The 25752-nt window shown below is 41.7% G+C and overlaps 3 protein-coding genes across 5 annotated transcripts; all 3 read right to left on the bottom strand.

Moving 5' to 3' along the window:
• Positions 1–6926: 6926 nt before the first annotated feature.
• On the bottom strand, positions 6927–10403 carry cdkn1ba (cyclin-dependent kinase inhibitor 1Ba). The gene is made up of 3 exons (XM_031750595.2): positions 8990–10403; positions 8466–8637; positions 6927–8292 (listed from the first exon to the last, which is right to left on the bottom strand). The coding sequence occupies exons 1-2, from the start codon at positions 9390–9392 to the stop codon at positions 8495–8497; spliced, it is 546 nt and encodes a 181-aa protein (XP_031606455.1). The 5' UTR covers positions 9393–10403; the 3' UTR covers positions 6927–8292; positions 8466–8494.
• A 450-nt stretch (positions 10404–10853) lies between these two features.
• On the bottom strand, positions 10854–12398 carry cdpf1 (cysteine rich DPF motif domain containing 1). The gene is made up of 3 exons (XM_031750592.2): positions 12230–12398; positions 11846–11957; positions 10854–11463 (listed from the first exon to the last, which is right to left on the bottom strand). The coding sequence occupies exons 1-3, from the start codon at positions 12343–12345 to the stop codon at positions 11335–11337; spliced, it is 357 nt and encodes a 118-aa protein (XP_031606452.1). The 5' UTR covers positions 12346–12398; the 3' UTR covers positions 10854–11334.
• An 887-nt stretch (positions 12399–13285) lies between these two features.
• LOC116328759 (peroxisome proliferator-activated receptor alpha-like) lies at positions 13286–25111 on the bottom strand. 3 transcript variants are annotated; one of them, XM_031750632.2, is made up of 8 exons: positions 23936–25111; positions 19742–19961; positions 19214–19368; positions 16420–16558; positions 15438–15637; positions 15091–15354; positions 14759–15002; positions 14411–14655 (listed from the first exon to the last, which is right to left on the bottom strand). In XM_031750632.2, the coding sequence occupies exons 2-8, from the start codon at positions 19923–19925 to the stop codon at positions 14411–14413; spliced, it is 1431 nt and encodes a 476-aa protein (XP_031606492.1). In that variant the 5' UTR covers positions 19926–19961; positions 23936–25111. The 3 variants fall into 3 exon arrangements, with proteins under 3 accessions (XP_031606493.1, XP_031606492.1, XP_031606494.1); XM_031750633.2 differs by lacking the exon at positions 23936–25111 and having other exon boundaries at positions 13286–14655; positions 19742–19925; XM_031750634.2 differs by lacking the exon at positions 23936–25111 and having other exon boundaries at positions 15091–15351; positions 19742–19925.
• Between the last annotated feature and the right edge of the window lie 641 nt (positions 25112–25752).

The following is a 25752-nucleotide window of genomic DNA, read 5'->3' as shown; positions in this document are numbered from 1 at the left end:
TGTCAGTATTTGTGTGTTTCCCCCCCGCTGGATTGGGTGATTTGTTAGTAAGTTTAGGCCCTTTTAACCAAAGTCAAATCAGTTTGTCCTCTTGGGAAAGGATGTTATCTTGCTCACTGTGTGCATGATTGGCTCATTGTTTTTGTGTTTATAATTATAATGAATCTTGGAGGATGGGATGTCCTCAAGCTAACATCTGCACTTTACCATGCTACCTTGTAGAGTGATACACGGTTAATCCAGCGGTAAGTGCTAAAACAAAACAAAAAAAGTGCATACATAGGAAAAGCGTGACAAAAGCAGAAAGAACTGTAACAAGTATGAAGTACATTGCTAGTAAGTGTATATTCACTAGCTCCGCTAGTTTCTCTCCTCTGCTCTCTGTTCTCATTGTGTGTGGGCATGTGTTTGCTTGCTTCACCACCCACACAAGGTACAAAATGCGTACCTTACTCTTGCAATCTGTCTAAAGGCCATCAGATGGTAATAGTTGTGGCTCCAAGAAGACTCCTCCTAGTCCTATTGAGGTATCTCACATGATATCGTGCACACGTTGCATGAGTTGCTGTCCATATTGGATGTGATACGATCACCGTTTGCTTGGGAAACGTGTCTATTTTTTCATTCGTTAGCAGTGGTTGCTAAGAGAATCCAACGGCTGCCTGTAGTATTCACTTTTGATGCAAATACTTGCTAACTACTAGCTGAGTGGTACTACAACTTGCAACGCAAACTGAAAATGGAGAAGGCTCATGTTTAAAATAAAAGCTGTGTCACTGGACTGCAGCCAACATATTTCAAAAAGCACAAGTTTTACTTTTTTGGATTTTAGAAAAATTTCCAGGGTATTCTCATTGGCTAATGACTTGTGATTAAAAAGTCTAAACCTGATGCGCATCAAAGCATCACACCAGACTTTACAAACCAAAGGGTGACATCCTGGTGGCTACAGTCATCTTTCATACTATATATGTTTAAAATTAAACAAGACCAACAAGAGCAGAAGCTGCACACTGTCTTTTTTTCTGTTATCCTTTTCCCTCTTATAAAACTACCTACCCAGCTAAATCACCTACATATAGAGCTAAAATACCAATTTTCTGAATCTGATTTCTACCCCACAAGAATTTTACAAAAATCCACTATATGGTGACAGTGAAGGAATGTGATGGGAATGGTATGGTGAGAGCCAGTCAGAAGCAGAGGAGAAGGTCTTTGCAGAATACAGATGGAATGAATGTCTTGTAGGTGACATAATCCGATCTCAAAACAGCAAATTTTACAGAAAGGTGAGGAGTTTGTATCTGTGTTTATATCAAAATTAGCGTATTTGCTGCACATTGTCTACAGTGCAAACAGTCTTTGCTATGGTAACAAATCAAGCAGGACTGAAATCTCGAGGACAATAAATTTAAAAGCTTGCCTGCCTTTGCATAGAAACCAGGAGCTTTAGTATTGGAAATCCATAATTTTTTTCTATCCACTTCATTGAAGACTATTTGTATGCATATTTAAGGAACACAGCAGGCCTGCATAGTCTTGGTGACCCCTGCTGCAAGGCAAACTAAACACTCCAGGATTGTAGAAGGCAGGGCAGTCAAGTTGCATGAGTCACAGAGCCCAGAAAAAACCCAAATGTGTAAAGACTTCGCATTGGCAGATTAGTTTGTTTACATCCTGCACTGGACGTGATTTGGCGAGGATGTAGCAAGACACAGCCAAAGCCCCCATCTTTGCTTCCCTCTCTTTAACTATTCATTCTTTCCCTCATTTTTCCCTTTTCTTTCTTTCTTTCTTTCTTTCTTTCTTTCTTTCTTCCTACCTTCTTTCTTCCCGCCTATCTGTACTTTATCTCTCCAGATCTCAGTGCTGCCAATAGCACGGACCATAACACAAAGGGGAAGTAATGCAGCTCTGCCCTTGTTAAAAAAAAAAAAAAAAAAAGAGGTTTTAAAAAATTGACAAATTAATAATATGAAACAGATGGGGAAGTTGTATTTCTAGATTAAAACAAGACAAGACTGTTCAAAACACACACACACACCTCCATTCCCCTGTGGAGTTTGCCAAGCTATGAGCTCATACTTTTGTAGGCCCTCTGCTGAATATCTCCTAATAGCGTCAGCTCCAAAGATGTCAGACTTTTATGACCCATTTCTCCTCTCGTTATCTGCAGCAATAATAAGGGGCCTGCTAAAATTTAACATTGGGAGTATGGTAGTATTTTCCTGACTTAGAAGCAAATGCAGGACTGCTCACGGTGAACCCGGTATGTACTGGGACTCATTAAACTCTTCATACATCTTGAAGGAAGGGTATAAGAGACTGTTAAAAGTCAAGGCTTTAACTTGTGTGCATGTGGATGTCTTTTTCACCACCCCGGCTAGAGTGTATTGATTATAAAAGGTCAGTGTGGGTTAACACAGAGACTCACAGACAAGCTTACCCTCCAGTGTGGTTTTGAGGTCATGCCGAGTACAGCCCTGTACAATGCTTCACAGTGGTTGATGTTTTATTTGTTAAACTGTGAGCTTGAAATTGAAACCCATGAAAAAATGCTTATTTACAAATCAGGGGGTTAAAGGAGGCTTACAGCAGGACTAACAGTGCTAAATAGAGCAGCTTACTGCACTTTAAAGGCCTTGGAGCAATCGGTGACTGCCTGGCAACCACCGGGAAAGGTGAGGGGAAAATGTGGATTTCCTGAATGTTTGCTAAGTACTTGCATGAGGTTGCTGTGAAATCGATTGCAGCGAGAATATTGACAGGGAATACAAAGAGAGAGCACATTTGTCCTATACTGGCTTTTCTTCACTGGCTCTCTGTTAAAACTAGCTTTACATTGTAAGGTAAAAACCCTTCAAATATAAAGAAGCCTCTGTTCTGTGGAACCAGCTCCCAGGGTGGATTCAGGAGACTGACACTCTCTGTACTTTTAAGATTCGGCTTAAAACTCTTCTTTTTGGCAAAGCATATAGTTAGGGCTGGATCAGGTGACCCTAAACCCTCGCTTAGTTATGCTCTAATAGGTCTAGGCTTCTGGGAGAGTCTTTTCTTCTTCACTCACCTTTTTTCACTCACTGTTTATACGCCACCTTGCTTCTAATCATTTGTTATTACTAATCTCTGGCTCTCTTCCACAGTGTATTTTTTGTCCTATCTCCCTGCACTCACCCCTAACTGGTTGCGGTAGATGGCTGCCCTTCCCTGAGCCTGGTTCTGCCAGAGGTTTCCTCCTGTTAAAAGGGAGTTTTTCCTTTCCCCTGTTGCCAAGTGCTTGCTAAGAGTGTTGTGTGATTGTTGGGGTTTTCCCTGTGTTACTGTAGGGTCTTTATCTACCACGTCTTGAAGTGACTGTTGCTGTGATTTGGCACTATTTAAGTAAAACTGAACATTAATGAATGAAAGCCCCAGTCATGTAGGCCTAGACCATTGAAAACCACTAGGGTAAAATATGCACTCCCTGACTGGCTGGCGACTAGTTGTGAATTTATTCTCCTGAGACCCAGCCTATTCAAAAAGTTAAACTGAAAGCTGAGCCTCACGGCTAACCCAGTTGTTTTTAATGCCTAAACCTAATAATGTATTTATAAAAGGTACAAATGATGGGTGAGCATGCAACTTGTTTGACTCAAACTTAGGTCTTTGGCAGGAAAGGTACCACCACCACCCCTCTAAACGCACATTGTAGACGGATATAAATCACTACACAAGAAGGAGAAAGATCAAAAGTTGTGTTCAGGGACTTGGAATAATGTTGGGAAATGTTGTGACTGGAAGCAAGAAAAGGAAACGAGCTCCTTTGTGTTTGGAAGAGCTTATAAAAAGGAAACAGCATGGTTTGTCTATCGAATCAGGGTTGATGCAAGTAAAGATGCGGATAGCAGATTTGATGTTAGATCCTACACCTCTTAATCTTCCACTGCAACAAAACTAATGGCCAAGTGAGGAACATCTAATTTCTAAGAGGTCTAATCTTGCAAAAGTAAATTGTAGAGATAAAGTCATGTGAAAAACAAAGAGCATGTGGAAAAAGTAAGTCGATCCCCTGGCACCACAAGGTTTGTTGAAATAGTTCTTCTTGTGGGGCCATATAGCAAATTTACTTGTGCTCTTAGGGTAATCATCCTGTTGAAAGATCCATTTCCATTTAATTGTTTGTTCTTCAGACTTAACATCTTAATGTGACCTTCACACTTCTGTCTTCAGTAACATCTACTGAGCTCTGACTCTGTTGATATGACTATATGCTTGACATTTGCTGCCACTGCTGGCCAGGAAGTTGACAGCATGCAAATATAACATTAACCATTTATAGGTTCTGGTTCTCATTAGGGTTCAGACAGCCATATGTGAATCTGAGAAGCTGGTCTTTTATGGTCGCAATAGGTGCTGTGCTCTATTTAGAAATATCACTTACTGCAAACATATTATGTTTGTGATAATAACACCAATGAAAACACAGCAGAGGTTGTGACATTACCCCTCTTTGGTAGCTAACTATAGTAGAGGTCACGCTTAGCCTTTGCTTGTCTTTGTTTTTTTGAACCTCTGTCTCCTTCATTGGTCAGTGTCTCATTGAACAGAATTTAGCTTAGCTAGACTTAGCTGGACAAAAGAGGGTAATGATTTGTTCATTTGTGCACTCTGTATGTGATAATCTTTGTATAAATATTGACTGGAAGGGCTTTGGTTTTACTCTTTGGTTTGCACGGTCTGCATGTTTCCACGAGTGACGTTACAGTCATATGGGGAAAAAAGTCTTATAGGACTCTTTGCAGTCCTGTGAAAAATTAAGTACACCCTTACTGCAGGATAACTAGCAGCCATGAGCTGCCAGTCAGATTGATACTAATAGATCATCAGCAAGTGTTACCACCTTTCTAAAAAGCAGAGGTTTTGGCTTTCTGGTGGTTTGGAGCATTCAGGTGTGTGTTAATACAATGCCACAGTCTTCCCAGCAAATACACCTTTGGGTCAGACCATGCTCAGACAAATTCCTAAACAGCAAAGAGCTGGATCTCAGACTCTGCACACCTCAGTAAGCATGTTAAATGTTAAAGGCCATGACAGCATGATTAGAAAAAAAGACTTTTCTCTAAAAAGAACATGGCAGGTTTGCACAGTTGCATCTGAGCAAACCACCAGTCTTCTGGAACAATGTCCTTTGGACAGAGCAGACCAAAGTGGAGATGTTTGGCCATCATGCACAGCATCACGTTTGTCAAAAACACAAACACAGCTTGTCAGCACAAACACTACATACCAACTGTCAAGCACCGTGGGGATTTTGGTTTGTTTTGCAGCCACAGGACCTGATAACCTTGCAGTCACTGAGTTGACCATGAACTCCTCTGTATACCAGTGTAAGTATTCTAGAGTCAAATGTGAGGCCATATGTCTAACAGAGCTTGGCTGAAACTGTATCATGCAACAGGACAATAATTCGAAGCACAGCAGGAATTCCACTACAGAATGGCTTAAAAAGAAAGAAAAATCAAGGTGTCCCAGTCAAAGCCCAGACCTCAAACCTGATTCAAATACTGTGGCAGGATCTTAAGAAAGATGTGCATAAACGAATACCCACAAACCTCAGTGAACTGAAGCAAAGCGGGACAGAAATCCTCCACTGATAAAGACTGATAAAGTCGTGCAGAAAGCAATGACTTAAAGTTATTGTGGCTAAAGTTGGTCCTACAAGCTGCTGAATCAGGGGGCTTATTTAGTGTTTCACACACTCCTGTGAAAACTTTTTTTTTTTTAACATGACTGTAGTTTGGGTTTAAAAGGGTGAAAAATGAGTTTGTAAGCAGCACAAAACCTACTTTTAGGAAACAGAAAAGGCTGTGCTTTAAAGTGAGCGATTATGGCAGAAATATGAAGAGCTTATTAAACAGTTAATAGTTAATATACACATAAAATACACCAGAGGACCAGAGGAAACACAACTGAAAACTTCCCCTGAGTGGATGAATGTCAGGTTAATGCTGATGCAATTTATTGTTGTAGTGCAAATTGACATTTATGGTCAAAAGCAACAAATGCACATTGTCAAGAACAAAAAAACCTATATGATTTTCTTTTGTAAAATTCTGTAAAAGTTAACAGAAGGGGCATGTGCTAGCTCAAAATGACTGCAGACACTCACAGCCAGTATATCATAGGGAAAGCTGTCTCGCTCACTCACTCTGTTTGACTCCTAGACACTGGTATCAACGGGAAAGAGTCAGCCAATGAAACTAATTGGGTGGTGTGTGTCTTATGAAAGGAATAGCCTGTTCTGTCCCAAGCTCCCTCCCACAGCTATCTGACTGGCTGGCTCCTAAGTGGTCTGCTTTTCTTCTCTCTGCTGTGATTGGAGACAGGGAAGGGCAATAACTACAAAAAAAAAAAAACTTTTTTCTCTGTCTCTCCCTCTCTTTTCCTCAGGACATACCCTTGTTGTTTTCAACTTTAGAGGCAGAGCTTGGCTGAAAAAGCTCGAGCACAGTCGCAGTCTGCACTCTGCTGCAGCATAAGGGATTTAATCCTGCAGCATACAAGATATATAAGATTACTGAGCAGTAGCTTCATAGGAAGCAGAGTTCATTTTGCACATTATTTAATAGTAAAGTGCCTTAAAAAGTGTGACAAATACTTCTTCACTGAGTGATTTGACTGTTTCTTATTGCGTAGCTAGAGCTGCTTTGTCATTCCACATGCTGAAAGGAACAATTATTCTCCAATGTGGTAATACCCCAGGTCTTTGCCTAAGACTTGATAATTACTATGATCAGTCTTGTAGTTTACATGGGCGGATCACTAAACTTAGGGTGTTTGTGAAGGGTGGAGCGGCTTTTGTTTCTAGTATACAAGCGCTGCTCTTTTAATTAATCAAGCTGCATTTTAAAGAAAATAGGGGGGTGAAAAAACACAAGCACAGGGTATAAAATCAATTATTAGGCTCAGTTTTGCTATTTTATTTATTTATCTTAAAAACAATAATGAAAATATATATTTACAAAAAATGCAAAAAATTATGCTTTGGGAAGCTATACATACATCCATGAAAAAAAAAGATAGAAAAAAAAAAAAAAGCTCAACATAAATAAGTTAGTATAATTTTTCAGTGTTTTTCAAAAAAAGAAAGAAAGAAAAAAAATGAGGCACACAGGTACACTTCAAAGTTTTACACCGAGTGAGGTGGTGTCACTTTGTTTTTCTGCCCTCACTTAAAATGAGAAATGAATAGTGCAATTGCATGTTCCACATGAATTCCACACCACAAAAACAAATCTTTGATTCACATATTTGCATAAAAGAAAAAGGCCCAGTGATTTTTTTTTTAAACATAGTTTATCTATGTTGACCTGGACAACATGCATTACTTACTAAGGGGAAGGATATGTGGCCTAAAAGTAAATAGAATATGAACTTACCTAATTTCAAAATAAAAGCTAAATCTTAGGATTATTAGCAAATACTGTTAAAAAAAGAAAATTTGGTTGGATATTGCTCAGCAGTTTAGCCACCCTCCCCCTCCCACCCCTCACCCAGAGAATTTCTTTTTTTTTTTAAAGGTACAAACTTTGGGCCTCCCCCATCCTTAAAAAATTATTATAATAAAATAATGACATAAAACTGGGAAACAGGGAGACATGATCTGTGTGTAAACTTTATCTATCACGGCTAGTCCCAGTTAGATGGACCTTCAACTTACAGTGTGGCCATCTGGACCTTCAAAATAAAGATATTTAACACTGGGAGAATAAAGCCATAGAAAAAGTGAAGACATTTTGTTTCCACATAACCCTGACTTTTTTTTAAAAAAATCTGCATTTATTTATTTTTCTTTTTTTACTCATATCAATTACCTGAATAATGATTTTTAAAAAATGACCACTATAACAAAAATAATATTTCTCTGTTGGAAATTGCACTGCAACTTCCCATGTCAAATTCACACACTTACACTTAAAACACAATTAACAAAAAAAGTATGAAAAGCATAATATGCTTTTTTTATGTGCTACATCTGAAACATAGGTAGTAGATACAAAACAAATGAGCAAAAATCAATTTGCACAATGCTACATTGTCTGCTGCTTCTGAGGCAAATTAATTAATATGAGTGCCAAAACTTGATAGTGTACATGTTCAGTGCTTGTGCAGCCTCTCCCTCCTCTCTTCTGCAGGAAAAGGTTGCTTTAAAAAAAAATAAAAATAATTAAAAAAACAAAATCTCTCCCCTCTGTCAGATGATGAGAAAAAAAGCTACAGTATTCCATCAGCAACAGGTCTCTCCTCTCTGCTCTGTGGGACATAAAGAGGAAACGAGGCTGTTGAATGGTACAACGGAAAAAGGCAGTTATTCACGCGCACACACACAATAAAGGGTTGACCAGTCATACTCTGAAACACTGTGTTTACATGACATGGCGCATAAATAGCATGCTGGGTTATTTGCGCAGACACTGACTCCTAACCTGGCGCTGTTTGCCCGCTGAAGCACCGCTCAGCCCTCGGGTTTGCCGGGTCTCTCCTCCGCGGCTGTTATCGTCTGACTTCCTGCACCATCCGACTTGTCATCGTTGTCGTCGTCGTCGCCACCATCGCTACTACGCGACCTTTTAGTCATACACTCGGTGGAGCAAGAGTCTGTAGTGAAGTGGAGGGGAGGGGGAGCACACGCAGAAAAAGTTATCAGGATGTTGTCGCGTGGAGTACATTTTTAAAAGCCACCAGACGCATTTGTGCGCAGGCGATCAGCTGCCCGAGAAGGAAACGGTGTGCATCATCAGTAATATGGCGTGTTTTTGTTCTCAGAGAACGTCCCGCACAGTTTCACCTTCAGTAACAACTCAAAATAAGACGGTCAGCGACCGATGGCAGCCTGTGGTTGAACCACACACACACACACACACACACACACACACACAAAACTGCTGCTGCTGCACCTCCGAGACGCCCAAATAAAACCAATCAAAACTAAAAAGATGACAGCTCTCACCTGCATCTTCTGCACTCCTTTTCCTCGAACCGTTTTTGCCTGGTTGGAGACCCGACGGCCTCTCACCGCCGTCGTTATCCAACCGGTTGCTGTCTCCGGGAGAGCCTCTCGGTCTGCTGTGAGGCTGCCTGCTATAAAATTCCGGTGCGTCGTCGTCTTGCACCCAGTCGTAACTGCGCGGAGCGAGCGGCCTGCCTTCCACCAGATCGAAATCGTAAGTCTCCCTGAAACGCTGCACCTCCTCTCGCTCCGAATTCTCCGCATCCCTGCGGATCTCGTCTGGGTCCGGTCTACCGAAAAGATTTCTGCGAACCGAAGGTCTGACGTTGTCCTGCTGCCGAGCATCCACCCTCTCCACCGGGCTCGCGTTAGAAAGGCGAACATCTGACATTTTGTTGCACATACGACGACGAAAAACAACACACTCGTGCTTCAAATCGCTGCTTCCGAAATAGTATTCCTTTCAAACGGACAGTCACGGGAATGATGCATGCATGCTCCGCGCGTATCATCCAAAAAAAATAAAAAAAAAAATACAGAGGTGGGGGGAAAAAGCGTCTCCGAAGGCGCACGGGAGGCTGGCTGGGTGGGTGTGTGGAGGAAGAGGAGGGGGGATTTAACACAGCCACTCCTGTCAACTCCGTAGTAAGGCAGATGAAAACACATCAAGTCATAAGAGCCAACATGGCGTTAGAGGCAGCTCGGAGTGTAGAAGAAAAGTTGACATCAAGGACTATTTAAACAGAGAAGGCGATTCATTGGTCTGAACCAAGAACCGCCCAGAAACTCTTACACAGAGCTGAGCTGGAATAACTGTGCACATGAATATGGCCTAATTACTGCGTTTCGTTACACACGGGAGTCAGGACACAGGGAAGGAAGGGTGTAGTTACAAATTTAAGGTGTTGTTTTATCTCGCTCATTAGCACGATCGCTAAAAATAAAAAAGAAGATCAGACCTCACGGGGGATCAAAAACACAATTATGGCAAGTGTTAACACCTGACACAAGGATTACCGGGCAGAGAGAGCGCTCCGAGTACGGGACCGCGGCGGCAATCGGTCATCAAACGATTGTGCGAGTGCTGACAGATACTGCTGCTTGATTTGATTTGGCGTCACGTAAGCAGATTGGACACGCTTAATACGATCACTGTAGCTCTGTTCAGTTACAGCTCCAAGGTCACTGAAGGACACCTGGGGGCTGCAATGCGAGAAAAGTGCAAGAAAAAGGGGGGCGAAAAAAAGAAAAGAGGCACCCACTCACCCTTCAGTGACATCAGCGAAGGGCTTCGTCATCGTTGGCTCGGTGCCTATCGCTGTCAGACTTCGCCACTGGTGCCACAGGGCTGGTTTGTGTGCTTCACTGGCTGTAATTGCTCGTGTGCGTGCTCAGAATTTAAACAGAAAATAGAAACCGCTTTAAAAAATCACTTTCAGTTTCACAGCAATTTCCCCCCTAAGAGTTCTCATTTTGTATTTGTTTTTTAAAAAGAAGTCATTATTTAACTAGTGATCATCAACTTTATTGGCATTCTGTGGGCTTTGTAGGAACCCTGTAATAATCAAAGGGAAACTTAAGCTCAGTGTCATCTGCATTCCTCTGCAAGTATATGCCAGTAAAAGAAAAAAAACCCTCCGGGGCCTGCCTGCGAGGCCATGCTGCTTCAATTAGCCCTCGAGAAGCCTCTGAACATGTAGGGATAAACACAGCGAGCGTGTGCGTTATATCGATGTTATCGCTGTTTAATCCATAATGTGTTTATGCTGCTGTAAACGGTGCGTGGTGCTGTAGGGAACGATCCTTGAAGTGAACGCTGGACTCAGGACAGGTAAATTGGAATAATAAGTGAAAAAGTCAGACAGCCGATGCAAAAGAGAATGTTTTTATTTTAATGGTGCTTCACAGACACTGCTCAAGTTTACGCAGATGGAAGCAGAGATGCGGATTCAATCCTGTGTATGCTTCAAGTAAAAAAATAAAATAAAATGGGAGTAAATGCTTAACACAGCAGCTAAATGTAACTCAAGGGGGATGATGCAACTGTGCCACATTCTGCCACTAAAACAAACTGTTACACAGTAGCTATACTTGTTTGTGGAGTCGCACGTGTATATAGTTCACATTGTTTCCCAGAATAGTTGCCGAACTGGCCTCCACAAGCAACGGGCTGGGAAGGTCCATCAACCTAATAAGATGTCACCCTTATAAATCTCTTTCAAGATAAATAAATAACATCCAGCAGGAAAGTCCATCAGTCTGATTCACAGTGTAAACCACTGTTTTCCTGGTTGGTCCAGCGTGGTCACCTTTACACACACGCGTTGTGGACTCCTTTCCTGATCTCACGACACTGCAGCCTTTGCACTCTGCTTCTTCTTAGCCAGCTCGACCTGAATCTGATGGGGAAACTGGTCCAAGTGCTTGTTCACACACTGCATGCAGAACCTCTTGGTGTAGAAAAGACTGCAGTCCTAACAAAGTGAGAAGAAAACAGAAATGACAAAAGTTCAGCATTTGGCTCTCTATGTTTGCATAAGAACGCACTACCCTTTGGACTTTACTTATTTTCACCATCCACTTGTAAGACTGAAGAGATTTAGAACCATGAAGCCCACTCAGCATTTGAGCCACATGATCGCAGAGTCATCTGAGCAAAATATCAAAACCACAGACATGCATCTGCAAATGGAAAATTATGACAAAAGCACAGGGTTTAAAATCCAAAAAGGACCTTCGGCCCACAGCTGAGGACAGTCCTCCTGGTTGAGTTTGTCTGCATCTTAGCAACACTGTTTAATATCGATGAGATTAAATGATAGGAAAATATTCTGACGATATGATGAGACATCTTACCGATCCAACACAGACATAAGTGCCACAAAGGCTGCAAATGGACCCCAAAACTAGAAACTTCTCCCTGTCCGGACTGAAGGGGTCCTTGGTGATAAAACACTCCTCAAGCAGCCTGACGAACGACAGACAACAAGACACATGCTTAACTCTGGCCCAACTTTAATTCATGAAGGGCACATGTACATAGTTCAAGCCTTATTCTGCTCCAAGTGCAGTCTAGTCACTGCTGGGCACTTTATTTCTCTCCGTGTCCAACGTAGCATGCAGTTAGTTACATAGCGGCTAACAACATTAGCGTTAGCCTTGCTAACACCAGAGCTCTAAAAATGGCACGGGTTGTTTTTTTTGTTTGTTTGTTTGTTTTCTTGCTTCATTTTCACTTACACGATAGCTCTGGTGTTAGGCGGTTTCTGTCCGTAGTAAGTAAAGGGGCTAGTTAAACTGCACAACTGGCACGTAAATGTTTTTTGAGGGTTATCACTCGCAGCCTTTTCCTCCATCGCTCAAAGCAGAAAGTCAGTTCCTGGTTTTCTCTTCCAGTCCATCAGTGTTATTTCGTGAAGCTTTACCGCCACCCACTGGACTGGAGCGGTAAGACAACCAAATGTATTACAATATGATGGTGTTGTAAAGCAATAATTATGTGGTTACAACGATTATAACAGCGTCACTTGTATTTTAAAAATGACATAGAGAGAGCGGTAAAATATGTAACTTTGGATACTGTACTGTTAAGCAATTTAATTTAAAAAATAATAATATTTGAATGACCAATTGATAGCATGAATAGCAAAAAGTACTTTTCCTACAGTCAAAATGTAAGTCCAGTAGGTAAAAGCTTTTTATTTTATTTATGTATTTTATTTCTAGCCAATGAAATAATAATTTAATAATAATTTATTTCAGACAAATAAAATGTGAAAGCTTGTTTTCACCACTGAAAGGGGAAAAAATGGCAGGAAGAGCTAAGTCAAAATATTAAGTCAATATCTCAGATTATTGACTTGTTGACTCAAACTTCTGAGTAAGTATATATTTTTTAAAGCATGTCTTTTATCCTGTCTTCCTCCCCTCACCCCAACCAATCATGGCAGATGGCCGCCCCTCCCTGGGCCTGGTGGTGCTGGAGGTTTCTTCCTGTTAAAAGGGACTTTTTCCTTCCCACTGTTGCCAAAGTACTTGCTCATATGATTATTGTGTTTTTTTCTGTATGTATTATTGTAGGGTCTACCTTACAATATAAAGCACCTCGAGGCGACTGTTGTTGTGATTTGGCGCTGTATAAACAAAATTTAATTGAATTAAAAGTCAAAATTTATAGATAATACCTCAGAATTTGATTTACCAACAATGAAAAAAATGAAATAAGTCACAGAAACAAGCTTCCACCATAAAGAGTTTGGTGTATGCTCTGAAGAGCTGATGGCTTCATTTAGAAAGTGATGTTAAATAGATTAGTTTATTTCAGACTACAACACATTTCCTTTAACATCAACAGCATGTTTAGACATGTACATATATAAAAGATAAAATATTTCATTATGACCTACAACAACTTCGCAATGCTACATCGCGGTTCAGAGTCCAAGTACAGAAAAATAAGGTGATCAACTCCTCTTTTTGAGGCCTGCAAATACACACACGTCCCTTACACCGAGGTTAAGGCAGTCTTGTTATATTTCCAAAACACAACACAAGCTAATTAACAGATTATTTTGTTTGTATTGGAAATATAAAGTACTGGCTGTTAGCACTTTTTTCCCCTTGAGATTTAGTTTTACATAATGGCAGGATTTGTACATAAACATGTACTCTGTAACACTGAAAATCTGAATTAAAAGAAAAAAAAGTGAGCTATCACGCTGTGTTTGCTTTTAACAGCAGGGCAGAGGATTAATAAAAATGACACATCAAATAACAGATTATTGCCTGCGGGAGAAGTAAGGTTAATTATCTGTTATGTGTTGGAGGCAGAAGCTGTGCCCAAAACAGGAGAAACTTGAACTCATGCAGCAAGTAACGATGACACTTGATGAGTTCTGTGCGAGTTGTCAAGGTAGTCAAAGCAAACGTGCCACAAGTACGCAGTAACAGAACAAGAAAATGACATAAACCACATCCAGAGGGCCCTAATCTGTTATGTTCACAGGTATAGTTATCCTCAGTGTACGCACGCATGAGGTCAGCAGTCATACCCACGTATTTTTTGATATGTGTACATAAATTTCTTTGCACAATATGCTAATTTGCACAGCCTACTTCAGATTCACTTTTCTTCACATGTGTAAAAGCTGCCATCCAAGGCACTCAGCTCCATTACATTCTGGTGCTGCTGGGCAACAAAATTAACCCTTTAATGATACCTCTGCACATCTATGGTTTAAAAAACGCTCCCTTTCCACTGTGCGTCCTCTTAATGAAGCGGAAGGAGTCACTTTCCCAACAAAAGCTGCCTCCCCCCTCCTTAAAAAAAGATCTTTGTTTTGCTCCGGTTTGTGCAGCAGCCTCAGAAGCTGCATTGCTGTTCCTTCCTGTACAATCATATGCATTTCTCAGTTTATATACTCAGTACATGTCCCTGTATATTTCTTGCAGCAGCGGGTGCAGGGAAGTATCCTCTGTCGTCTTGATTTCTTGCACCAGCTGAGCATGCTCAGTGACCAGCTCCCGGAGGTCAGCCAACTTCTGCAGCAGCCTGGGGAAAAGGAAGGTGTCATCTGGGTGGTTGGCCAGCAGGTGGAGCCGCAGCGCCTGAACAATGCTTTCCTGCAACTGCTCTACTAGAGGTACGTCTACCAGGCCTGGACGATCTTTGGGAGCGGTGGGGGAGGACAAGATAATGAAGAAGGAAAATTCAAATATGTCTTTTTGTCTTTTAAATTATTATTCTACCACCTATTATCGTCCTTTTACCTCCACAGCAGATAATAGCAGCCACAAAAAGAGCTAGGTCGCTGTCGTCCAGCTCCAGAGAGTTGAAGCGTGTGGCAAACTGGAATTTGGGCTCCATCATGTCACTGAATGGTCGGCGGAGACTCTTGAGGAACTCACGGGTGATAAAGCCTCCACCACGGGCCACCAGGAGGCCGTCCTTGTTCATGCAGGAGGCCAAGAGGGTGAAGAGGGCTTCGTAAACACCGTACTTCAAGAGAGTTACCTAAAAGGTAAATAGAAAGGCCACAGCGTGAAAACACTCATCTGCTCTTCCTTCCACTTCTCACCATAGAAGGCAACCTGAAACCCACCTGATCATTCAAATCCAGACTCTGGAAACCCGGCATAGCCTTGGCAAACTCTGTTAGCTCTGTGACAGTCTCCACTGAGGTGCTCTGGCAGCAGTGGAAGAGCCTAGCTTCGGCCTCCCTCTGCCGAAGCTCCCCACACGACGCAGCCGGACTCACTTGTCCGAGGACGCTGTCAGACTCCGGATAGTCGCTGTTTATCATATGGACCGCTAACGTTCTCTCCGCCAGCTGGAACGTCTCCATGTCGTGGATGATGAAAGGCTGCTGGGAAATACAGAATCTGTCGGTGAGGCAGAGGGCAGAGATATAGAGCAGAGAATATTCTCAAACTTTATTTTCCCCTTTACCGGCTTGCTAGTTTTTCCAGTGAGTATGAGCCGTGCTTTTGCCTTGTTCATGTTGAAGTTCTTCATGTAGGCATCATGGATCTGCCTGACCAGAAACTTGTGGTCAGACATTAAGGGACTTTCCACCTCTTTCTCAACCATCTTGCTTTCCTCCTTGAGCTTCAGTTTTTCTGCCTGGGGCATACGACCAAACCGGATGGCTGGTACATAAAACACTGGTCATTAGAAATTGCCACAGGACTTTCTTTTTTTTCCTCCCTCACACTGCACAATAAATTGACATATGGAGCCATAAGGCTTATGCTGCCTCAGCATATATTCAAGGATTCAAATATGCACAAACAAAAATAAAGAAAGAAAATCACGTACAACAGATCTGGTACATCCTGTTCTATTTCTATTCTTCTGAGGCATGCCATCTTCCTCTCATGTTTCTGATGCTGCTAGTGGGAGGTCATCACAACAAACTCAGTGACCCTCCAGCAGTCACTGCAGACGACGGGCCAGATGTCACAGCAAAAGCATACGGACTAAAGTGGAGCTAAATTACCGAGGAACGACAAACTGCTGATGTTTTAAAGAGCACATGTTGAGACTGAGGATGTTCAGACTCTTTTGGGAAGTTCACAGTGCATCAGGCTAATCACCCTCAAGTTCTTTCACTGCGATGTTTCAGCAGTGCTTTGATCAGACTAATTTGTTACATACATGCAACCTTAGTTCCACATATGGGGAAAAGATGCATGATACCAGTTTTTCCATATCCACAGATGTTGGACAGGTAGAATCATAATTTTACCCTTTTGGTTAGCTTACAATAGCTAGCTTATGGTAGCTAATGTTTGCAAACTTAGCCTGACCTTTAAGTTTATCACTGGTTGTTTGAGCTTGTTCTCAGATTATGTGTTTTACTGTTTACTCTAATCCTGTAACTGTGACTACACTGGCTGATATTTTGCAAACTTTCAACTTTTTCCATTACCGTTGTGGGACATGCCCACAGAGAGGCACTTGTGGAATCTGCAGTACTGGCACTTGTTTCGGTTCTTCTTTTGGATTTTGCAGTTCCGCTCACACTTATCATACTCCAGCTTCAGCCTGATGGTCCTCCTAAAGAAACCCTGATTTGACAGACAGAACAAAAAGACGTTATCACTTAGCTTTCTCAGTGGTTGTCATTCAACCACACTGCATAAGCAAAAAATGCACAAAACTAACATATATCTATATTTTCTTACCAGAGTTCATTTGTACTCTGCAAACACATTTTGCACCACCTCACAACATACAAACTTCAAAACTAACAGTGAAAGGCTGGCTGTTGAAGCCTCGAGAACTATCCACGAACACCACTTAAAGAAATGACAAGTAAGCTTGTCTAAGAGAGTACAGGCTGTGTTGAAAAAGAAAGGTGGTCATAACAAATATTGACTTTCAAGCTTGTTAAAATTGTACAAACTCTGTTTTTGTCTTATATACTCTATTTCCATGTATGCTTGCACACGTTTCATTAAACTGCAGCACCCTGTTTCCCATTTTCCAAGAAAGATTTAAAGAAATATGGCTCAAGACTTGCATAGTATTGCATGTGCAAAGTACATTAATGCGCACATATTAGTGAATGGGACCCAGTGCCTTTGCATTAGCACCCTGCTCAGAGTCATGAACAAAACAGTTAACAGTTTGCAGATTTTATGCATTTTTGCATTAAATGTGCACCTTTTAAGCTCTGGCAAGATCAATGTTAATATCTTTGGATTGCATTTGAGGGAAATTACACCTTTTCTTAAAGGAAAAGATCTCTAAAAATGTGCAGTAGACTTGACCTTTTTTTTGAAGAACATCTCTTTTTGGAGGAGACATTATAGCCCTCAGATAAGGCAAGGCGCGTGATATTCTAATGCATACTCCACTTACATCAGTAAAATCTTCCAACAGGCCAAATGGTCATTAAAGACATCATCTTACACCTGGCTGAATTTATGCTGAATAGCAGCTATTATATAATTTAATTAGTTTTATTATGTGTCATACGCCACTTTTGTGTCAATTTTAAGCAAAAGAATCTCTTTTGTGGGGGTGGAATCAGCCAATAGAGAGCACTGAAGGCCATATTACAGTCATCAGAAATGCATTACATAACATTACAGAGCTGCAGGAGGAGGAAAAACAGATGTGTGTGTTTATGCCATACATGTCCCTGCATGTTTGTATTTGGGAAAACAGACACAACCAAAGGCCAGTACTGTGCTGCGATATCTTAGCCGGGAGGCGAGCAGCAAGGCTGACAACATAAACAAAGAGAACGATTGTGCAACGCTTAGGAGCAAATGTCTCTCTCATTTTTTCAATTTTCTATCACTAAAGGCTTTTCCTGACTCTAATAATAGCTCCTTTGCTCTAATTTTTCAGGCCCATTATCACCACAGACTTGAAACCCTGGTAGGGCAACATCACAGCGCGTTCACAGTCCCACTGCATAGTGCGCCTCTCTTTGAAGCGAGGTGCTGAAAATAGTCCACAGAGCCCGTCCAGCATGGTAACCGCGAACTGTGACTGTGACATATCAGAAGCAAGATTACTGCAGTCAGAGAGTTTAGAAGCAGTGCCGTCAGAGCACGCCCCGTCACATGTGCGGTGTTCAACAGTTCAAGGTCATCACATCCCTGCTTCATAACAGCTGCTGTGTGACACGGTGATAGGTGTCGTGCCAACGCTGGCAGCCGCTCTGACAGCCGCTCTGACAGCAAGACTGTGGTGATGAATGAGACGTGTGTCGTAAAACAGAGCCCCCGTGGGCAGCTACAGAGTTAGACAGCAATAGATTATGCAGCAGATGCACTTTTTTAGCATTAGAGCCAGCACAGTGATCAACCGTCATTGTTTTTCATCAGAAAACCCCCCAACCTATGTGCAAATGCAGAAGTAGAGACATCTTTATCACATATCCAATCAGCGGCAATGTCGTGGAAAAGCGAAAGATCTTAATTAAAGAGAAGCAAGGCATGAGACGTCAACAGGGAGAAAGGGTCAGAGTTTAAAAAGTCATGCAAAAGTAGCAAACTAAATCTCAGATTAGCAGCAACAACCTGCGGTCAGCTGTGAAGGTGCAGTGATCTCATGTGACTGCACAAACAATGCAGCGAACGTCCTCTATGGTTTTTAACACGTGCGCTGGTTACTGAGGCCAGCGGTCTCACTTACCCAATATTCTCAGTGTCGGTGTTTTAAAATAAACTTTTAATCCCTAAATTGTGAAGAATGTCCAAAAACATAGATAAAGGAAAAATGAAAGCAGCGAAAACTACATTTTACTAATCATCAAATCCCAAAAGGGAATATTTAGCAAAGTAGAGCAGTCCCCTGTGTCAGTAGCTGCTCTGTGTGTTTATAAATGTGCGTGTGTGTATTAATGTCATTGAATTTGGCTCTGTGCCAACCAGGACAGAGGTGACAGGCCTAGCCGTCATGTCCTCTACCTCACATGACCCGGCTGCGTGTCTCAGAAAGTTTCCACTGGTCTCCAGGTCAGGCGCCTCTGCGCTGCCAGGCTTCTGTATGTGTTTTGGTGCTGCATGCGTTCAGGCATGCACGTCATCTTTTTTTAAACTTTTAGCTGTGCCATTCAAAAGAACCATGAGTTGAACTGTGTTTTCATTATATTAATATCTTTGCGCTGCTTTAATCGCCTTTCTCGTGTCAAAGTACGCCTGCATGATGCAGTCGATGTGCTCTAGCTGGCTACACGATCCCTGTTTAAGTCCCAAGTTTCTTACCTTGCAGCCTTCGCATGCGTGCACCCCGTAGTGGAAGCCCGAAGCTTTATCAGAGCACACCCGGCACTCAAGGTTGAGGGTGCTGCCGCTCTCGTCTTGGCCTGCCGCTGCTCCGCACACTCCTGATGATGGACTCGAGGCTGGAGTCAAGGTCTCTATAGCAGAAAAGATTAAAACGACAAGAGGTTACAAGTTTTAACATTTGGCATGATTAAGGATCGCGCCCCCGATTCTTTCCACCAAGTTTCTCGCCTGTCTCTGCACTCCAGTGCTACCAATGGGTTGAAGTTGGGGTAGCATTTATGCAAGTAAATATATGTTTTTAAAATTGGGGTCTTTGGGTCAAGCCAAATCTAATAATAAGCTTCTAATAATGTAATTTAAAGCCATATTAGGCTCCAAATCTTGACCAAAACAGCAAGGTAGACAAGAGCCCTACAGAAGGTGTTAGATAGCTTTTTAATTCTCTGAAGCATATGTCCTTGGAAACCAATCTAAACTGGTGATGAAGCTAGCCCTCATACTCACCCAGTGCGACAGAGCTATTGGACCCCGAACCAGTGCTCTGGTACTCTGGAAAATCAAACCCCAGTGCGTCATCCCCTATAGACTGGGAGATATCACGAAGATCCTCCATCAGGTCTCCACAAAGTGGACTTCCCAGGAGGGAATCCCCCAGTGGGGATGGGGGGCTGTAGTGATCCCCTGCCATGGTAGAGATCAGGGACTCAAACCCTCACTCACCAGACTGTAAAAAAAGGAGATTTTGGATGAGGACAATGAAGTCTGTGAGTATGAAAGCACACCTCACTAAGGTTTGGACAAACACAAACTCCTTTTAAACATCAAACTGATCGTATTGAACATCTCCATCATGTTTATTTTGAAACTTGATGCGATGAGCGAAGGTTGGATGGAACTGGGAAATTAAGAGCCACTGCACATTTATAAGGTATAAGCTATATGATAAAGTTTACCGTACTTTGCAGTCTATCAGGACTATAATGTACAAAAATATTATCATATTGTATTAAATAAGACATGCAACTAGTGACTGAGAACATACGCAGATCAGGAAAGTGTTTATTAAGGTCACAGAACAAGTGAGCTGCTAGTTTTCTCATTAACTTCTGTGCAACTTGACATCTTTGTGCAACCAGAAGTCCCCATCCCCTTCTTGGCCATCAGATTTTATGCATTGGCTTAACTTTTCATACAGTTATGCAATTTGCTAGATAAGCGATGGATGGCTGGTTGGTTGATGGACAGATGGACAAGTTCAGGCCGTGTGCTTTCACATGAAGACTACTAAAGCGCTGATATATGAAGCATTTCTCATCTCATCTTACAATACATAAACAGCAGTGAGTGCATCCCGAGGTTTATCCACTGGACACCCTCTCAGGGACTCAACAGTAGGGAACAAATGAAACATTTACCACATTCTTACAAAACATCATAATATGACTCCACAGGAGGCACCGAGCAAGCAGCAAATATTAAAACAAAAATGGAACGCATGTTTATTGTCAAACGTGTGAGACGACCGTCTGAAAAATGCAAATGAAGCACTGTCTTTCACTCCACCGGGGTAAAAGTACCATAAGAAAAAGTCTGTTAAGTTAGTATTGTGAGGACTATGTTCGTAAGTGAACCGTGCCTTGTGAGTCAACAGCAGCACATTATCCTAAATGACTTATTTTCACACGTTTAATCCCGATCTGTTCAGCCAAAGTACTCACACATACAGCTGAATTCAAAGCCTTTCACTCTGATATATGAACCTGCACGGAGCATATAGTGTCTATTATATACACTGTTTACACTATGCGAATAGCTTTTAGGTCTACGGCACACAATTTAAAGTCACTTTTGTCTCTTGAGGATTAAAATCAAGACAGAAGTAAACTGTCGACCTGTCTCTTCTTCTATACGTCTGCTTTCAAGAGTGGATCTTGCTGCGTGGTGTGTGGGTGGGTGTTTGCAGGAGCTCACAGCTGGTCACAGCGGGGTAAAGGACATCTGTTTGAGCCATCACGCAACACAACAGCACCACGGCCAATGCTCGTGTTCTGTAAGGTGCTCTCTCCAACTTCCAGTAATTTATAACAGCAGATGTTACTGCAGACTTTTTTGATAAGCAGATTAGAACCATCCAAAGCATTTTTTGGCTGCGAAACCTAATAAGGAGGTGACCACAGACGCACAGTTTGTAGGATAAATGCAGAAAAACACAAGTCTTCCCTGCAGACAGGCCTTTCAGATGGATGGTCTGCTTTCCTAACCCTCTTAAAATGCAACTCATTCATTTTTTACAGTATTGCGTTACCATTTTACCTGTGTTTTAATGACATCAAATCTGCCGAAATTGCGATGCACAATCTCAGCTTGCACAGCTGCACACATCTGTAAGGCATGCATGAAAAAAGTGTGACTGTACAACTTTCGCTGTTTAAGCTACTTTAGACTTAAAGCATGCACTATGACAAAAAAAGTAGTTGAAAAAAGTTGATAAAATGCTGTCTGTGTTAGGAAACATGCCCTCTGTGAACTCCTGAGCCCCAACAGCAAGGATTATATTGATCCAAGCATGCTTGTGTATGTTTATCTAGTCTTTGTGTTGCAGCATTTAGGGGACAGGTCATGACAGGACTCTGACACCATGCAGGTAAATAAGTACGGGTGTGCAAACAGATGTGTGCCGGCACCTGCAGCATGCGTCAACTGCACCATACAGAGTGTATTAAACCTGTGCCTAAAGGATTTTCTAACAAAACACGGCAAACTTTTTGGGCAGTCATTGACAAACTTGCTGACCAACTGGTTTGTTAAACTGCTCTGATGCAGAGCGTGTGCCCGCTGATAAATTTGATGCCCCTGGCTGCTCAAAGAGATTTCTTCATCAAAGGGTAGATTGAGTAACTCCTGTACATTCTGCAACAATACACAGCAGATAAACCACAGATCAACGAGTTAAAGTCCAGCCATGATACTCATTTCCACATATTGTTATTTTTCTTGGAGTCTACAGAGTCCAACACACACACACACACACACACACACACACACACACACACACACACACACATTTTCATATCCTAGTGAGAACATCAAATTAACATAATGCTTTCCCTAGCCGTTTACCCTAACCATCAAAAATGAATACCTAACCCAAACCCTTAGCCTAAACCTAACCATAACTTAATTGTGACCCTGACACTAAAGCCACGTTTTGAGCCTCAAAAATGCCTTCAAACTCGTGGCGATGGACATTTTGTCTCTCTCTCTCACACACACGCACACATATGTATAAAAGTCACAGTTTGAAATAGTAGTTAATAATATTACACTAGGTGTTCATGCAAGCCCTCGGTTCACCCAGTGACTGGTTTTGCTCCTCTCCTTTTATAATCACCCCCACACTTTTTTTTTTGATTGGCTGCCCTTCACAAACAGAAGGTTATGTGCTAACACTGACATCAGACAGAATTTTTTTAAAAAATCTGAAGCTGCCCTTTCATGCCACCTCCATATCCACCACTGTAACAGTAGATAAGAGATAAATTAAAAAGCGATACTAGACGCCGCTTAATGGACTGTTAAATCTAAGTGATTTTGCAGAGGCTATGGCGATTTGTTGGTGAACTCTTGGAGTTATGAGAAAGGTGAAACTATAAGGCTGTAGTTTCTAAAATGTGACCGCTTCCTGGTTTTCTTGGATTTAATTTAAATACAGCATATTAAAAATTTTAAACTTGTTCGTTAATCAACTACACAAACTGCACTAAAAACTTATTCTGCTGCCTCTGTCTCTACTTTATTATTATTTATTATGGATTAGGTGGATGTCACAGTATTTTCATGGTCCCAACTTGCCTGTAACTATGGCCTGTCTCATTCATATATTAAAGCCCTAACAGGGTGACAGCAAAGTTAATTGACTATATTTCCGTTTGAGTCCAGCCCATGCTTCCCCTCTACCTCAGAGGACATTGTGTTTTAACTCCCAGAGGAACTTTGATCCCAGACCTTAGGGCTCTATCTTTAGGTTAAAGGAGAAGAGGAAACGGGAGCTGCAGCCAGAGACGTCGGCTGGACTCAGGAGAGAGCACGTTAGACGATACAAAGGAGCCAAAATCAAAACACAAAGCATCACATTTCTAGTCACCTGGAAAGCTGCACATCCTTTCTTAGCCTTTGTCAGTTAAAAAAGAAAAAAAAAGAAAAAAAGCAACAGCTCACATTTGTCAGTGCTGAATCTGGATCAGCTGTTTGGACTTTTCGAAAACAATGTCATCCACTGGCCACAGATTAAAAATAAATAAATTTAAAAATCAGGCACAGTGTAAATGTAAAAGCCACATTAATCTTGCATCATCAAAGTATCTCTTTGCATTGCTGCACAGAGAGTGACATAGAAGCATATCTGGGGCTGCAGGGGGAAGCGTGCCTTCCAGTGTGCGTCTGCGGTTTGGTCACAAACAGATGAAGACGTGACTTAAAGGAAGTTTATCTTGAGCTCACTCGCAACACATCCCACTAAAGACAAGTGTGTGTGTGTGTGTGTTTTAAGAGAAAAGAGATGCAAAGTTAGCCACAGTGCCCACTTCACTTATACTTTCTGCGCGATTGAATAACAAAGTTTGTTGAATCAACAGGCAACTGCACAGAGAGCTTCTTACACAGTTACATAACATTATAGAAATAAATGTTGGTAAATACCTGAGCTCGGAGTCTGCTATCCGGAGCATTTCAAGCTCTCGCTGCCGGAATGGACGCCTGTGCTTTATCAGAGGAGGAGGAGGAGGAGAGAGCTGCTTCGGTCCCGGGACGCTCGCAGATGGGCCTGCTGATCGGCTCTGCTGCCTCCCTCCCTGCTGTCAAAAACGTCATCCTCCGCAGGAAATAACGTAGAGAGGGACCGCGACATGGCGCACACACCTCCTGACACACCTATGGTTTCAACCAATCGGAACACGAGAATTGTGTGCGGGGGGTGTTCGGTAAGACACAATCCCTTCTTGGTGGCTCGGTACAGGATGGACCGGTGTGGAGGCGCATTGTCTCCCTTATCTGCCTGGGCTTGTAAAATGAATGCCATCCAATCGCCTCCCAAACCTCTTCCTGTAATTAAACGTCAGCAGCGTCATACTATCGAGTAATAATTACGTGAATGCTCAATATAAGGACAGTTTTTCCAGCGACCTGCCCGCTAGCAGGAAGTCTGGTGGTAATCTCGCTGTAAGCAGTGTGCGCTTTTCAAATATCCCGCAAATCAAATGGATATTTTTGTGATACTGTTATGACGTATTTTACTGCCGTTCACAGTTGTCACTATCCATCTTCAAGGAGCTTACAAAATACTCAAGATGGTTGTAATCTAGTCACTAAATATTTATATTTGCAGGCTAATTACTGTATCAGTAAGTGTGTCAAACATGAGGTTCAGGGGCCAAACTCGGCCCGCTAAAACTCCAACCTGGCCCACTGGACAGCTGTGAAAAATGTGAAGAAGGGACGAAATTTGAGACTTTTGACTGTATTTTTCTGTTTTTTCTAGGTTTTCTCTGTATAATGAACAAATGAAAGAATGAATTAATGAATTTAATGACAGAAATGTTCCGGTTTTGTTTATTATCCATAATAGGAAGATTTTTTTTTATAGTGGATCCACTGCATATATATATTTTTTAAAAGTATTATTACTATAGTACAGTGTGTGCAACGATCCATTTTCATCTGTAATTTTACCTGTCTGTTACTTACAGAGTCGTGCTGACAGATTTCTTCCATTTTCAGCAGCATTTCTCTATTGTGTAGAAAAACTGAGACGTACTGTTGAAATCTGTGGCATTCAGTGCATGGTTTAACCCTTTAAAACCGGTCGGAGCGGACATGCTCCGTTTTGCGTAACTATTTTTAAATCCTGGTAGCTCTGCAACCACGTAAGGTAGAGCAATAATTTTTTTTGCATATGAAACCAGAGGATTTGTACTTACATCTTATGCCATCAGCTTGTCCTAGGTCACGGTTTCCTTCCACATATAGCTTTGCAAAAACTGCATAAAAAGCGCTTGCAGCAACAAAAACATAATATTCCAGAAACACGCTTTGCCGATCCGATCAGCTGTTCGTAAAACACTTCCTACGCTGGAACAGACATCAGCGCGAACTTTCGCATGTCCGCCATTACCTGCCCGAAACCGGAAGTGACGTCATTTTCGCGGAAATGTAGTTTTTTTTACTATCAGGGCTTCATGAGCCTATACTGGTGTTTTTAAAAGTTATCTTTGACTTTATGACTTTCTGTGTCGTTTCTGGGATGCTTAGAACTCAAATTGCACTGCTGGAAATAGTTTATTTTAATGCATATGCTGCTTTTTTGCAAATTTGCATTATAATATTTATTTTCGTTTTTCCTGCAGTATATAAAAATTGGTGTATTTCAAAAATAAAACTATGAAGACACTCAAAATAAATTTCCTGTGGTGGGAAACTATTTTGTGCAACTTTTTTGTATTTACAGTTTTGAGGGATAA

The sequence above is a fragment of the Oreochromis aureus genome, linkage group 17 (genome assembly GCF_013358895.1).
Source record: "Oreochromis aureus strain Israel breed Guangdong linkage group 17, ZZ_aureus, whole genome shotgun sequence".
Classification (NCBI taxonomy): domain Eukaryota; kingdom Metazoa; phylum Chordata; class Actinopteri; order Cichliformes; family Cichlidae; genus Oreochromis; species Oreochromis aureus.
Note: the sequence above shows the minus strand (reverse complement) of the source record. Positions and strands in the feature narration are given on the sequence as shown.

Excerpts from the sequence above, each read along its gene's own strand:
- cdkn1ba (XM_031750595.2), bottom strand. The coding sequence starts at position 9,392 with ATGTGCAACAAAATGTCAGATGTTCGCCTTTCTAACGCGAGCCCGGTG. Across the intron at positions 8,638-8,989 it reads AAGGAGTGCAGAAGATGCAG|ACTCTTGCTCCACCGAGTGT; the intron begins GTGAGAGCTGTC and ends ACTTCACTACAG.
- cdpf1 (XM_031750592.2), bottom strand. The coding sequence starts at position 12,345 with ATGGAGGAAAAGGCTGCGAGTGATAACCCTCAAAAAACATTTACGTGC. Across the intron at positions 11,958-12,229 it reads CCTAACACCAGAGCTATCGT|GCTGCTTGAGGAGTGTTTTA; the intron begins GTAAGTGAAAAT and ends GTCGTTCGTCAG. Across the intron at positions 11,464-11,845 it reads CTTATGTCTGTGTTGGATCG|GACTGCAGTCTTTTCTACAC; the intron begins GTAAGATGTCTC and ends TCACTTTGTTAG.
- LOC116328759 (XM_031750632.2), bottom strand. The coding sequence starts at position 19,925 with ATGGCAGGGGATCACTACAGCCCCCCATCCCCACTGGGGGATTCCCTC. Across the intron at positions 16,559-19,213 it reads ACGCATGCGAAGGCTGCAAG|GGTTTCTTTAGGAGGACCAT; the intron begins GTAAGAAACTTG and ends CTGTCAAATCAG. Across the intron at positions 15,638-16,419 it reads TGTGGGCATGTCCCACAACG|CCATCCGGTTTGGTCGTATG; the intron begins GTAATGGAAAAA and ends TTTATGTACCAG.